This window comes from Pteropus medius, unplaced genomic scaffold, assembly GCF_902729225.1.
Source record: "Pteropus medius unplaced genomic scaffold, Ma_sr-lr_union100, whole genome shotgun sequence".
Classification (NCBI taxonomy): Eukaryota; Metazoa; Chordata; class Mammalia; order Chiroptera; family Pteropodidae; genus Pteropus; species Pteropus medius.
The window spans coordinates 15,893,997-15,910,367 of NW_024354500.1; the positions used below are offsets into that span (position 1 = coordinate 15,893,997).

The 16,371-nt window shown below is 35.0% G+C and overlaps 1 protein-coding gene across 1 annotated transcript in view; it reads right to left on the reverse strand.

Moving 5' to 3' along the window:
• The window catches only part of MEI4 (meiotic double-stranded break formation protein 4), a 170,152-nt gene that overhangs the window by 131,984 nt on the left and 21,797 nt on the right, over positions 1-16,371 (reverse strand). The window contains exon 2 of the mRNA XM_039853116.1: positions 8,094-8,339. Coding sequence (XP_039709050.1) covers positions 8,094-8,339 — 246 coding nt within the window. The remainder of the gene's footprint in view (positions 1-8,093; positions 8,340-16,371) is intronic.

Consider the following 16,371-nt stretch of genomic DNA (forward strand, 5'->3'; position numbering starts at 1 on the left):
AGAATAAAAGCAAGTATTTTTGTTCATAGTTCCAAGTACATGATATGAAACTTTATTTATGAGTAAATGTGTTTTGTTTTATTGTTGCAACATGCTGGCATTCATTTATAGCAGTATATTTCATTTTAGTTTTGTTACTTTATATACTCCTTAAAGACTGGTGTAATAGTATAGCCTAATCAAATTTAAAGTTTGCTACTGATTTCTAGTATACAATATACTGCATTTTCTATCTAAAAAATTCCTAGCCAAATATTTGTCTTTTAAATTATTTGAAATAGATATAAGAAAAATGATGTTTTCCCTGCAAAAAAAGCGGGGGCGTGGGGAGGAGGTAAGGGTGCATTCTCTTACAACTGCATGCCTTATATTCCAGAAAATACGTCTTATAATAAGACTCCACTATCAAGGCATATGTGGGTGCTCATTAGGAAGGGAGGAGGGAAGTAAGGATGGAAGGAGGAAGAAAAGGGAAGAAGGATAGAGAGAGAAGAGAGAAGTTCTCCTAGAACAAGAATCTATAATACACAGTCCTGGGATTCCTATTAAGTTTATGTACATATTTCGTTGAACAGTATGGAACAGGTCAAACATAGTTTTAAAGGTCATGCTAATGTTACTATTCTTTGTTTGTTCCTCTCATTTCTACTAACTGTCTCAGCTTGACCAGGCTCTAAATGAATATTTTTTTCAATTCTTTGGTGACTAGGGTCAAATATTATCATAGTATTAAGAAATCTTTCATCTCCATGACTATTTTGTAACACAGAGATGTAAAAGTACAGCATAGAGAACATAGTCAATAATATTGCAATAACTACATACGGTGTCAGGTGGGTACTAGACTTATCAGGGGGAAATAAGTCATATAGATGTCTAACCACTATGCTGTACACTTGAAACTAATATAATATTGAATGTCAACTATAATTTAAAAATAAAAACAAAATTTAAAATAAAATTCTCCTCTGTAAAGCGAAAAAAATTTTTTTTCAGAGGCCCACCTACAAATTCCTCCTGATTCATTATACTCAGATATTTTGGATTGGGGATGAATAGGTGTCTATTGACCTCTTTTCTGAAGAGGTCCTATTATGCTCCCTGAACATATATTTCACTTTTATTTGTTTATACCAGTAGTTCTCAAACTTCAGTTTTCATCAGAATCACCTGGAGGGCCTGGTAAGCCACAGGTTGCTGGGCCCATGCCCAGAATATGTGATCCAGGTAAGTAAAGAGTAGGATCTGATAATCTGCATTTTTAACAAGTTCCCACCTGATGCTGATGCCCCTGGTTTGCTGAGCTCACTTTGAGAACCACTGGTTTAGAAAAATACCTTAATGTACTAGAAAGGCATCATTCTGGGAACCTAGAGGAATTGCACTTCATTTACTTATCTATTCACCTTTAGGCAAGTGAATTAACTGTTTCCTCATTTCTTTTTCTGCACCAAAGGCAAGAGGTGGGGCTGACTTCTTAGACAAGATTTGAAGCAGCAGAGAAAAAAAATGCAAGAATGAAAATCCAAAGGCAGTCTGAAAAAAGAAAGGACAGGACCAGGAGACAGATTTAGGGGTAATGGGCACTGGAGAAGAGGGGCAATGGGGAATGAATTTTAAAAGAGAACTCCTTGAAGAACTATCAGAAATGAACACAACCAAACCACGAATAGAGAGGCACCTACGCCTACCTGAGAAGAATCTAAGGAGAAGAGATGGTGGCTCTTTCTTGAGGTCCAGAGCCGGTTTCTCCACTTGTGCTCTGTATTTCTTCTGAGTTTCAGGCCCCAAGCCACCTATAATTCCTTTATTATGCTCTCCTTTTTGAATTTTCAACTTTCCTCTCTCTCCATGAATTTCTTCCCGCCAAAGTTCCAGTGTGCTGACGTCTTTTCCATCTTAACAACAAAAGAACTTTCCCTCCACCTTGCACCTTCTCCAACTACCAGCCTTTTTTCCTTCCCTTCAGAGACAATCCTTCCTCTTTATCAGATCTAGCAGAATGCACCTCTCCTGGGAGCTTATCAGAAGTGCAGAATCTCAAGCCCACTCTCATTTACCCCTCTTTCTCTGATTTCCTTTTTGTTCTGATAATGTAACTGATATTATTCCAATTATTTTCCCAGTAGAAACTACAGTCTAGAGCTATCTACCTTGGCTCTATTCACTGCACAGTGATCTTATTCTAAAAAATAAATTTCAGGGTGTCTAGTATCCAAATATTAAATCCAGAATCCTCATGGTATCTTTAGATTTCTAACAGAAACTTAAAATTCAAAGACAGAGAAATAGCAAAAAGCTATTTAAAAAGCCTGCAAAAAATATAATTCTAAGAGCTAGATTAAAATTTGCTACAGGTTAAACTATTTAAAAAAAAAAAAATTCACACTGAACAAAGACCTAGGAATACAGAAGAATTTTGAATAGTTTTTAGCTTTTGTTCCAGAGATCAGAAGTCAACATTGTCACTCTTCATTTATTCTGTTCCGATTAAACCATTGTATGTATACATGACTCTCTCAAAAGTAGAAGCCCTGAAACTCATCCTACCTTAGTGGGTCTCCTTTCCTAGGATGCTGGATCTTGCTCTCTGGATCCCTCTCCTATCACTACAGATCGGCAATGCCATTTTGTTCCATGTATTAACACTCATATACATCATGTCTAAACTTATTCACTCAACAAATATCTCTAAGTCCACCTCCACCTCCACCCAATGCTAACCCTAGGAATACAGTAGTGATGAGAAAAGACATACTTCTGTAAGCATGGAGCTTAGTTTCTATGAGGAAAACAAACTATTTAAACAATTAAAATTAAGCTCATGAATGCTGTGAAAAGTACACAATAGTATGGGGCTTCCCAGCAGGAGAATCTAATCTAGTTTAGGGAGGCTGTCAGCAAAGACAGAAGGAGTATTAAAACTACATTAGAAAAAAAAGAATAGCATATAGCCAGACAAAAGAGAGAGAGAGAACATATCCTACAGAAAAAAAAAAAAAAAAAAGTATAAAAGCCTAGATCTAAAAGAGAATACGGTTGATTCAAGTAAGTGAAAAAATTTCATATGTCACAGTGCAGAATGTGGAAGGCATAGTGGTGAGAGGTTGGGCTATGGAGGTAAGCAAGAGCCACATTGTAGAGAAACCAGTAGCCCATTTTAAATACTGTGAGTTTATCCTAAAGTAATGAGAATCCTTGAGACTAGGCTGCAATCTAGATTTGAAAGCGGACAAGGCTACAATTATAAACATGGAGTCTGATTGGGATAAATCAGGAAAGACCAAGGAAGTGGCACTGGAAATGGAGAGAAGTGGAGACTCCAGAGATATAAAGTATATACTAAGCCTACCTAGGGGATAACTTGGGCATTCAAGACACAAACTCTCCTGGAACCCAGTCTGGGCAAAGAAGATGGTTGAACCATACAATGAGATTCAGAGCCTGGTTTAAGGAACAGATCTGGGAGGATTGATGATTTCCATCTGGACTACTGCATACTGCAGGATGCTCAGCTGCCCTCATCTAAGCCCAGCCTCTGAAGCTCTTGGATCTTTCAGGCCCAGTACGTAGGCCAGTATTTGTTTGGGCCTTCTTATTCCCTATCTTCATACATCATTTCTACCAGAGCCAGCTCCTGTCATGATCACTAAAATTTTACATTCTAAATCATTGCCTTGTCATTACTAAAGCCATGTAATATTCTGAGCTTTTTAAACCTTAACTTTAATTCCTTTGTATGTTGATGATCTCTAGTATCAAAAGGTCATTTTTATATAATGGGTAAAACATATCTAATGTATAATTATCAGTTTACTTTAAATTATTTGGAGACTTTATTATAATCAATATTAAATTAAGGGCACATTCTCAGATTTTTATGTACATTATACGTGTGTTTTAAATCAACTGCAATTTTAAGCAAATTTCCATCATTGTATTTGATGATTTACATGTGAAAACTAAGAAGAAAATGCTTATATATTCATTTTCTATGCTCTTTCAGGATCTGTAAAACTGTGAACACCCCAACATATAAATGCTGAGCTCCACAATTATGACTGCAAGTCAATTATTTCCGATCTTTCCTTAGTATGTGGTCTGGGACAAGGAAGAACAAAAAGATGGGATGGCGGCTGAGTGGCCCGGACAGGAAAAGTAGCCATCAAAAGACAAAAACAAGGTCTACGCTGGATCTGGCAAGGTGTACATGGGTGGCTGGGATATCCAGCCACTGTTCTGACTCCTGGTCAACAACAGTCTAGCTAAAAACTTTTTTCCTAAATCCAGAGTTACACAAGATAAGAAGCAGGGTCTGGGGCAAGCAATGGAGCACTGCAAAAAAGCAAGTCTTTATCAAAAGCTCAGATGATTGCTTTTTACCTTTCACTGGCCCCTGCCCAACCTTAGAACAATATTGGCAAAACAAGTATAAGGCTTTAATGGATTAACCCACTGCGCATGAGCACACTTCTGCCAAAAGAAAATTGGAGTGACTTAGGAAGAAGGAAGCTGGATATTGAGAAGACAACTAATTGTGTCTGCCATGCATCACCAAAGAATTTTGAGAAATGTCTCATTGGATATTTGAGCTTCTTTGATACTTCTTCCCTTCCTGCCTTCCTTCCTCCCTCCTTCTCTTTTTTTTTTTCTCTCTCCTTCCCTCCCTTTCCCCCACTACGAAGGAGCATTTAAGTGAAATAAATATGTAGCATAATTCTAAGAACAAGTTCTAGTTATCCTTTCTCTATACAGTTTAGCACCTTAATAAATAAGGAATTATATTTCTCTATCAGAAGCTGTAGGAAAATAAATCAAAATAAAGAAATAATGACTTCCTAAAATGATGCAAAAATCATATCATACTTCCTTGTATGTTTACTGTCATTTCAGCTCTGCTTTAGTTAATTCTGGGTTGCTCTGCTCCTTCAGTGGGTAGTTAATGCTGTAAGTTAAGTTCTCCAGCCCCTCAATTTGTCAAGAAGCACGCCACTCAATATTTATTAAGGGCCTGCTGTCCCTAAATACTTGAGAACAGCTGCATTAGCAGAGCAACCCTGAAAATTCCAGAAAAAAATATCTAATGATATGAATACATCTGTAATATAGTTTGGATTTTCAGGTATGAAGTTTTCTTAGAGCAAGGCATGTCAGCCTTTCAAATTATACATCTTTACGGAACAGCTGTGTTCCTCCTTTATTTTCCTATCAATCAATCTAATACCCCCACCCCTTGGGTGTTTTGTTTGTTTGTTTGTTTGTTTTTGTCTTTAATAGTGGCCTATTTATTTGAACTATCCATTTATTCCTCATTTTTCAAGTTTAAGCTAACAGATGGAGAGACAGATTATTTCCAAACATCTGCAATGAAACACTTTACCTGCAATTCCTGCTGCGAGTAAAACTGATTTTAATTATGTGATATTTGAAAATTCTCTCACAGGTGCTATAAGTGAAAGTTCTCAGTGTTAAGAACAAGTTATCACCTAGGCTCTCACTGTTAGGCACACTCAAGTTCAAAACAAATATACAAACCACTATATCAGTGTTATAAATAGACCCTTCATGATAAATAACAGTTTTGATATCACTGATGTTTATGATAGTCGCACTTTTAAATTACTGGAAATTTTTACACCTGTGCCATATCAATCATATAACTTCACAGAAAAAAATTAAGAAATTGATTGTTTGCCACTCACTGGGTACTATTACCTGGAAGATTCTAGAGAGACTAAAATGTGGCTACAAATTGTATAACACTATTTTGGCTCACACAATAATGAGAGTTTAGTAACATCTGGGTATTAGGTTAGCAAGTTTTCCTGATTATCTCCAAAACTAAAATTAGTGAGAACCCTACTACCCACAGTGCTTATGTGTGCACTACACCTGCACACTACTAATGTGATAGTCACATGCTTTTCAAGGCTCCTTTTCCTCCGCCCACCTCTGGAATGTTGGAACCCGCAGTACCCCCACTCTCCAGCTCTATTCTCCCTGTGAGTCTCAACTACTCATAGTCTCATTCAGCTATTAAATGTCAGTGAATCCTAAATCTGTGCCTATAATTCCAGCCTGCTCACTCCCTTTGAGATTCAGGACTTGTTTCCAGCTTCCTATTAGGTAATCCCTGTATGTTCAGGGATTAGCCTTATACTCAGACAAACCGAACTCAACATTTTATCCTATAAGTCTTTTTCTGGATTCAAAGCCTCACAATCAATTCAATAACCAGGATTGAAAACCTCATTTATCCTAAATGTCTCTCTCTCTTCCTTAACAACTCTCTGAAATCATTCACAAATGTCTGAAGTTCTATTCTGAAATCATTCATACCTGTCTGACCTACTTTTAGTTCTATCATAGATCTAATTCAACTTCTCATTCCTCATCTTGGCTTTAGTAAATGCTTTTAAAACTTGTCCTCTCTGCTTCCAATTATTGTAACAGCCAAAACATCCTCTATACTCCACTTCCACTTGACAAATATTTGTTAAGGACCTTCCGTGTGGCAGGCCTTCGAGTGGGCATTTAGTAGAGAGTACTGAGTAAAACAAAGACATACTCCTCAGTGCACTTGGACTCTAGCTCAGATTAGGCATCAACCAAGTAAACAAACGAAATAATCCATAGTGAGCGTGCGGGTAAAAATTTAAGTGGTGGGGGATGCTGTGTATACAGAGTGGACGCTCTAGAAAGAGAAGAGGCCAGCCACAAAGACAAGAGTATAACAAAAGGCCTGAGGCAAAAAAAGCCTTCAAGGACTGGCAGGAGGCCCACGGTGACTGAGTTACAATAGAAAGGTTGTATGAGATGAGGTAGGAAAGGTGAGGAGAGGTGAAATCACCCCAGCAATATAGGCCATGATCATAAGTCTGGGTCACATGGGAAGCAGAACTGGAAACCAGGGAAAGGTTTTCTACAAAGGAGTAGCTTGATCTGGTTTACATTTTCAAAAAAAAATCACCAGTATTGTTTCCCAATCCCAACATGAAGTTCAGTCCTCTGCATCAAAAATGTTGTATGGCTCCTAATGAATGAGATGACCACATGTTCCAGTTTGTTCAAGTGAGTCCTGGCTTTTGCCTGTTGTCCTAGTATAATTATTAACAGTCCCTTCCTTTCACTCTCATAAGGGCCCTACAGACCATAGACTATATGGTCAACTCACTGATAAGAAATAGGTAAAAATAGTCCTTAGGCTGACATTCCAGGCCCTTCTTCTTTTGCTTTTTATTAAGTGTATTGGGGTAACATTGGTTAATACAATTATATAATTTTCAGGTGTACATTATCATTTGACATCTGTATATTCTATTGTGTGTTTACCACCCAAAGTCCAGGCCCTTCTGAACAAGATCCTAACTCACCTCTCTTCCTTTCTCTCCCATCACATCTCTACCTTACAGTGTTCTGGTCGCTCTGAAATGTAATGCTGGCAGTATGCTGAATGAGACATGTATACTCTACTGCTATGCCTTTGCTCACGTTCCTGCCTCCTGCTGAATGCTCTGTGACTATCTCACTGACTAGTGGCCAGACCCTTGAGGGCCAGATCTGAGAAGCATTTTGAGAAACCAGGCAGAATAAATAGCTTCCCACTCTGCACTTTGTTACTACGTCTATTATTGTATTCACCATAACTAGGTTAATTATTGGTCTGTTTTGCCTGCTAAAATAGCGGGTACTTAATGTGAGCAAGGACAGCCCTCCTTCTATGTTTTTGGGTCCTCACCACCCACAGCATGCCTGGTCCATAGCTGATACTTAATATATGACTGTTAGATGAATTATTTAATAAAAAAGCAACATAAAATACATCGTATAATAAAGTTGAACAATATGATTTTAAAATTAATTTTTCCAGTAAGCTTAAAACATCTATTTTCATTCTCTAACTTCATCCCAATATCTGATTTAGCCCCATTCATTAGGAGAAGAGAATAAAATTTTAATAAATAGCTAGACATAAAAAATCTTTATAGGGAGAGAAGTCGCCTTGTTTTCGGAAACTAAACAATGGCTAAATAATTGTGAAGCTGAAATAAAACAGATGGATATATTACCAAAAGGCAGTTTCATGCACTCACCACTCTTAAACAATCCAGAACAAATTCCGCTCAGAACAAGTTTTTGACGTAATTGCAGAACTTCAGCTTCTAAGGCTTCTACTTTTGATCTCCACTTAGACTCCCGCCCAGAAACCACCCTCGCAAGGTGTTCTGTGTATTCTCTGCTGCTTTTGTCTGCTGGTTTTGAGCGGATGATTGCCAAGGCCAGAGCCAGCTTTGAAGTTCTCAAAAACCATGCTTGATGATCCATCTTGGCTTTTGTCCCTATAATCAATAGAAAAAAAGTAACAGAAATTCCTTTTAACTTTTGAAGTGCATTTCATTTGCTCAAAATTGATTTGCAGAGTAACACTAATTAATAAGTTTATACTATAATTTAACAACTAACAAAAAATTCTCAAAAAGTGAAAATAGTATGAAAAATATACAGATGAAAAATGCATACACAGGAGTATTAAGATTCAAAACAGTAGGTTTGGACAATTTGACAAATTCTTGGGGTGGAAAAAATAGACATTAATTTTTTACTGATTTCCAACCAGAGGCATACATCAGAATCTCAGAAGGATATATATGCCAATATATTTACATACACACATTTTATATATATCTGGTCTATCCCCCTGAAATTCAATTTCAGCAAATTTGGGACAGGACTGAGAATTTTTCTTAATTTTTTAAAAAATTATTTTTGATATACAATTTTATGTAAGTTTCAGGTATACAACAAAGTGATTAAGCATTTATATAACTTACAAAATGATCACCCTGATAAGTCTAAACAGGTGTATCATTATTTTTTGTTTGCTCGCTTGTTTTGTTTTTTTTAGGTTATACATGGAAGTGAAATACAGTATTTGCCTTTCTTTCTCTGGCTTATTCCACTTAGCATAATACCCACTAGACTCACTCATGTTGTTGCCTCTGGCATAATTTTATTTGTTTTTATGGCTGAGTAATATTGCATTGTATATATGTACTGCATCTTCTTTATCCATTTGTCTATCAATGTCCTTTGCCCCATTATTTACAATAGCCAAGATATAGAAGTATCTTGGCTATTGTAAATAATGGGGCAAAGAACATAGGGATGCATATGTCTTTTTGATTTAATGTTTTTGATTTCTTAAGATAAATACCCAGAAGTGGGGTCTCTGGGTCATATGGTAGTTCTATTTTTAATTTTTTGAAGAACCTCCATACCGTTTTCCATAGCAGCTTCACCAATTTATAATCCCACCAACAGTGCGTTTCAGTTTTTCTCCACATCCTCACCAACACTTATTTGCTGATTTATAGATGACAATCATTCTGACAGGTGTCAGGTGCTATCTTATTGTGGTTTTAATTTTTCATTTCCTTTATGATTAGTGATGTTGAGCATCTTTTCATATGTCCATTGGCCATTTGTATGTCCTCTTTGGAGAAATGTCTATTCAGGTCCTCTGCCCATATTTTAATAGGACTATTTGTTTTTTTGTTGTTAAATTATATGAGTTGCTTATATGTTTTGGATATTAACTCCTTATCAGATGTATCTTCTCATTCAGTAGGTTGCCTTTTTGTTTCGTTGTGTGGTTTCCGTTGCTGTGTAAAACTCTTAGTTTGATGTAGTCCCATTTATTTATTTTTTCTTGTTTTCCCCTTGCCCAAGGAGACATATCCAAAAAAATATTACTAAAAGCAATGTCAAAGAGTTTACTGCCTAGGTTTTCTTCTAGGATTTTTATGGTTTCAGATCTTACGTTTAAATCTATAATCCATTTTGAGTTTATTCTTGTATATGGTGTAAGAAAGTACTCCAGTTTCATTCTTTTTCATGAGTCTGTCCACTGTTCCCAGCACCTTTTATTGTTTTTACCCCATTGTATATTTTTATCTGTTTTGTCATAGATTAAACGACAATACAGGTGTAGATTTATTTCCGGGCTGTCCATTCTGTTCTAAGTATCTTTGTCTCTTTTTATGCCAGTACTATGCTGTTTTGATTACTATAGTCTTGTAGTAGGGTAATTTGATACCAGGTACTGTGATACATCCAACTTTGTTCTTCTTTCTCAAGATTGCTTTGGCTATTTGAGGTCTTTTGTAGTTCCATATAAATTTTAGGATTAGTTGGTCTAGTTCTGTGAAAATACCATTGGTATTTTGATAGAGATTGCATTGAATCTGCAGATTGCTTCGGGTAGTATGGGCACTTTAACAATGTTAATTCTTCCTATCCACGAGCATGGTATATACTTCCATTTCTTCAATGTCTCATAATTTTCTGAGTAGAGGTCTTTTATCTCCTTGGTTAAATTTATTCCTAGGTATTTTATTCTTTTTGATGTAATTGTAAATGGATTGTTTTCTTAATTTCTCTTTCTGATAGTTCATCATTGGTGAATAAAAATGCAACTGATTTATGAATATTAATTTTGTATCCTACTACTTTACTGAATTCATTTATCAGTTCTAACGGTTTTTTGGTAGAGTCTTTAGGGTTCACTATATATAGTATCATATCATCTGCAAATAATGACAGTTTTACTTCCTCTTTTCCAATTTGGATGCCTTTAATTGTTTCTTGTCTGACTGCTGTGGCTAGGACTTCCAATACTAGGTTGAATAAAAGTGATAAAAGTAGACATCTTTATCTTTTTCTTGATCTTAAGGAAAATGCTTTTAGTTTTTTACCATTATAATGTTAGCTGTGGGTTTGTCATATATGGCCTATGTTGTGTTGAGATATGTTCCCTCTATTCCCATTTCAATGAGGATTTTATCATAAATGGATGCTGGATTTTGTCACATGTTTTTTCTGCATCTATTGATATCCTATTTTTGTCCTTCATTTTCTCTATGTGCTATATCACGTCAATTGATTTGCAGATATTGAACTAACCTTGCATCCCAGGAGTAAATTCCACTTGATCATGATGTATGATCTTTTTAATGTATTGCTGAATTTGGTTTGCTAATATTTTGTTGAAAAATTTTGCACCTATGTTCATCAGTGATATGGGCCTATAATTTTCTTTTTTACAATGTCTTTGTCTGATTTTAGAATCAGGGTAATTCTGGCCTCCTAGAATGAGCTTGGGGGCTTTCCCTCCTCTTGAATATTTTGGAATTATCTGAGAAGGATAGGTGTTAATTCTTCTTTGAATGCTTGGGAAAATTTACCTGTGAAGCCATCTAGTCCAGGACTTTTGTTTATTGGGACTTTTTCATTGCTGATTCAATTTCATCAGCAATCAGCAATAATTGGTCTGTTCAGATTTTCTGTTTCTTCCTGATTCAGTCTTGGAAGAGTGCATGTTTCTAGAAATTTATTTCTTCCAGATTGTCCAATTTGTTGGCATATAATTGTTCACAGTATTTTTTTATAATCCTTTGTATTTCTGTGGTGTCAGTTGTCACTTTTCTTTAAATTCTGATTTTATTAATTTGGGTCTTCTCTTTTTCTTGATGAGTCTGCTTAAAAGTTCATCAATTTTATCTTTTCAAAGAACCAACTCTTGGTTTCATTGATCTTCTGTATTGTTTTTTTTAGACTGTATTTCAATTATTTCTGCTCTGATCATTATCATTTCTTTCCTTCTACTAATTTTGGACTTTGTTCTTTTTTTTCTAGTTACTTTGAGTATAAGGTTAGATTGTTTAGGATTTTTTTCTTGTTACTTCAGATAGGTCTTTATTGCTATAAATTTCCCTCTTAAAACAGTTTTGGTTGTGCCCCACAGACTTGTGGTTGTTGTGTTTTCATTTTCATATGTCTCAAGATATCTTTTGATTTCTTCCTTGATCTCATTGTTAACTCATTCATTGTTTAGTAACATTATATTTAGCCTATATGTGTCTGTGTGTTGTTCGGTTTCTTCTAATTGATTTCTAGTTCCATATCATTGTGATCACAGAAGAGGCTTGGTATGAATTCAATCTTCTTAAATTAATTGAGACTTGTTTTGTGGTCTAACATGTGGTCTATCCTGAAAAATGTTCCATGTACACTTGAGAAAAAAATTGTTTTTGAGTGAAATGTCATAAAAATATCAATTAAATCTATTTGATCTAATATGTTGTTTATGTCAATAGATGTTAAAGTCCCCTACTATAACTGTATTACTGTCGACCTCTCCCTTTATGTCTGTCAATATTTGCTTTATATATTTAGGTGCTCCTACATTGTGTGTGTGATGTTTATGAGAGTGATGTCCTCTTGTTGGATTGATCACTTTATCATTGTAAAATTCCCTTCTTTGCCTCTTGTTACAGCCCTTATTTTAATGTCCTTGCTTATCATCACTTTGAATACTTTGTGCTAGTCTCTTCTGTTCTGCAAAGTTTCTGTTGAGAAATCAGCTGACAGTCTCATGAGAGTTCCCTTGTAGGTAAATAACTTTTCTCTTGTCACTTTTAAGATTCTCTGACATTAAAATGACCTTTGACATTTTAATTATGATGGTTCTCAGTGTGAACCTATTTGGGTTCATCTTGTTTGAGACTCTCTAGGCTTCCTGTACTTGTATGTCTATTTCCTTCTAGGTTAGGGAAGTTTTCAGTCATTATTTACTCAAATAGGTTTTAAATCCCTTGTTCTCTCTCTTCTCCTATTGGTACCCCTATAATGCAAATGCTGACATTCTTGATCTTCTCCCAGAGGCCCCTTAACCTATCCTAATGTTTTTTAATTCTTTTTCCTTCCTGCTGTTATGATTAGGTGTTTTCTGCTACCTTATCTTCCAAATCACTGATTTGACACTCTGCTTCATTAATCTACTGTTGATTTCCCTCTGACGTATTCCTCATTTCAGTTATATTCTTCATTTCTGATTGGTTCCTTTACACTTTTGTTTTTACCTCCATTTTTATGTCTCTTATCTCTTTGTTAAAGTTATCACTGAGTTCACATACTCTTTGTCTAAGTTCATTAGCATCCAGGACTGAGACTTTTATATTTTGATGAGTCTACTCTGTATGGAACCACTAAAATAAATTATTGAATTATAAGCCCTTTTCTCCTCCAATTCATTCTGCTAAGTCTTAAAGTCCCTGCTTTCCAACTCTGCATTTCTTAACGGACTTTGCATACTGCCTTTAACCAAGCCACTCTACTCAATACTGAGAACAATCTTTAAAATATTTGCAACATTTAAATTGTGACTCTGCTCAGATTCTGCACCTCCAAGGATTTCTAATTGCCACCACGAGCATACTTTTCAGACCAGCGCCATCTGACAATACGAACGTATTTGAAGATAACATTATAAACCACTGCATTCATTGGTTAAATGTCATCTCCCCTACTGAAGTACAAGCCCCTTGTGGGCCTCCAAAAAGAGGACCTCTGTACATAAAATGTGCTACAGGATAATTTCAATGAATAGTTGAAAGTAGAAAGGCCCAGAAAATTCATGACCTTTGACTGCCATACCTATCCTACTAACAACTTCAAATTTTCACCCCACATTTCAAACTTTATTTCCTTCAATTTCTCAAGCCTATCCTTCCACTGTGGTTGGATCACACTCATAAAAAGAGATGTACACATTTACATCCCTGCTCATAAATTTTCCCCAGTAGTGCTTCCCTGACTCTTATAGCTGCCAAGGCTCTCACTGTGATCTTTCAAAGAACAGCTCATATACCACCATATAAAGACTTTTCAGACTTATTTCCACCCGCGGCAATGTGTACTTATTTGATATTCTATAATTTAGCACTAAAAATATACACTCTAACAGGTAGCATAAAGCTGTTTCATTATAATCAGAAATTTGTATAAAGTACATTCATCATATAATTTTGTATAATTGAAAACTGGAACCAACAATCAAATAGTTAAGTAAACATTACTTATCTATTAAAAATTGGATTTTCAGAGATTTTTTTATTAGCATGGGACAGTGTTTATGGTATGCTGAGTGGAAAAAAGTGAGGACATGAAATTACATGTACAGAAAGACCTCAAATTATGTAAAATTAGGAAATACAAAAATGTAAATAGGATTTATCTCATAAACTTATTGGTGATTCTTATTCTCTAAATTTTCCTAGTTTTCTGCAATGAATATATATTGAATTATATTTTAAAAAAAACTTACATAACGAATAGTTTTCCAAAAGCAGAGTACAGCTGCCATTTTTTTTAACCTTTCACAGGTGTAGAATACGTGAAGGACTAGATACTGTTTAGTAGGACAAACTAATTAGAATTACAGCTTCACTTATTTTAGCTTTCACAGCAACCATTTCTCTTGGCTGGTTCATCCTCCATCTGTTATGTCAGCAATGGGAAGCAGTAAGCTCACTGCCTGTCAGTACTTCAGAAAAGCACCCTGTGTGCAGAGAGCACAGAGCTACAGATGACCCTCCCTAAAGAAACAAGCTCACTATTATATACAAAAGTACTGACTAAAATTAACAACGATAATAACAAAAATAGTAAGTAACCTACTTAAAGTATATTGGTTGGAAAAGGATCTGACATTCAATTATGAATGGTGAGAATCAAGGCTAAAAAAAAGAAAGAGTTTAAAAACAGTTTATTAACACAACAGTACAAAGTTCTCTGGGTAATAAAAATGTAGCAAACTCCCTGTCACCTTGCAGAGATATTTAATTGATTTAAGAGAGCTGAATAAATTTTCTGATTTTTAAGTTGTCACATGTGATTTGTTAATAGTCTTAAAACCATGCCAGATATCAGTCAACAGAAAAAAAAAAAAAAGGTCAAATTATAAAGTCTGTCTGGATCATAACTATCTCAGGGTCACTTGTCTGAACATTAATCAGAACTGTACCACAAATGGACAGAAATGAATTGCTAATAGATATATTGGTACAGGCTTCTATGGTATAAATTACACCCCAAACATACAAAGAACTACAAACAACAACCAAACAGAATCAGGTTTTTCAAACTGCTTTCTCGTTTTGGAGAGAGAGAGAGAGATTATAAGCATATGCTGTTCTTATTTTAGGAGAGCATGTCTATTCTCGATGTGCCACTTGAAAAGTTGAGATAATTCTACTTCCCCTAAAATTTCATAGGGAAAAAAAATATGAGCTTCCTAAACATATTCTCTGTTCAATTGAGGAAAGACCAGTAGTAACTTTCAGAAAGCCTTTTTAAAATCCCATTTATATTCAAATAATTATAGTAAATAATTAAAATGAACATTTAAAATTCTCTAGTCAGGCATTTAGTATCTTTGAATTCTTAATGGCTAAAAATATAAAATGTTAATAGTCGTTTTAGAATAGAGCAATAGTTCAAATGGGCTTTTTCTTTGCATTTGAGAACAGAGCTTACCATACCAAAGTCCCCCACAGGGCTTTGGAAAAATCTAGTCACATTCCCTGTGACCCCTGGATTCTCCTTCAGGTAATGTGTGCATAAACAACTATTCTGCAAATAGTATTTTGGTAATTTTTCTCTCTCTTATTTCTCCTACTCTCATTTTCTCCTAATGAATTAAAATTTGCTATGAACTAACCAAATCTCTGAACTGTCAAAACTGTTTTGAATTATAATCTTAAATTCTAAAGTTAGTTCATCTCCAGGATTAATGATGAAAATTCTATACAGAGGAAAATTCTATACAGAGCCTCACTCTTATATAAGACTGGTGTAAGTTTAAATTAGATAACCATTCAGGAGAATATTTCCCTAAAATGTATTAAACAACTTCAAATATTTATTCCCCTTTGGCCCAGCAATACAAGTTCTAAAATTTTAAGATTTTATCTTAAAAAAATGACCAGTACTTTATGGCCATGGATAATCTTATAGGATTATTTATAATTATATTTTTAAAAAACCTGTCACTAGTTTGAACATTTAATAGAGATTTATTAATTAAATTGTGACATACTATACAATTGAAAATGGTTTTGAAAATAGTTTAAAGTATGGGAAAATAGTTCCTATATGATAACTACAGATCTGGTAAAACATAAGAGTAAATGTAGTCAAAATGGAAATTTGAAGGGGGAAAAGTCCATAAAGATTGATAGATTGATAGATTTAGAGACACAAAGGAGGGAAAGAAGGAGAGAGAGAAAGAACAGAAGGGAAGGAAAGGAGGATAAAAGGAGGGGGGACAATAGACTTAGTTATTCACCAAAATACAAATAATACACTGACTATGAGTTGAGGAAGTCTGATTTTATTTTCTTGTTTATACTTTTCTGTAGTTTTTAACTTTTCCACAATAAACATTATAAAACATACTACATAAGATATAAAAATACCAATACTAATTCTACACAAATATTTCTTATTCTATATTTTTCAAAACAGAAGTTA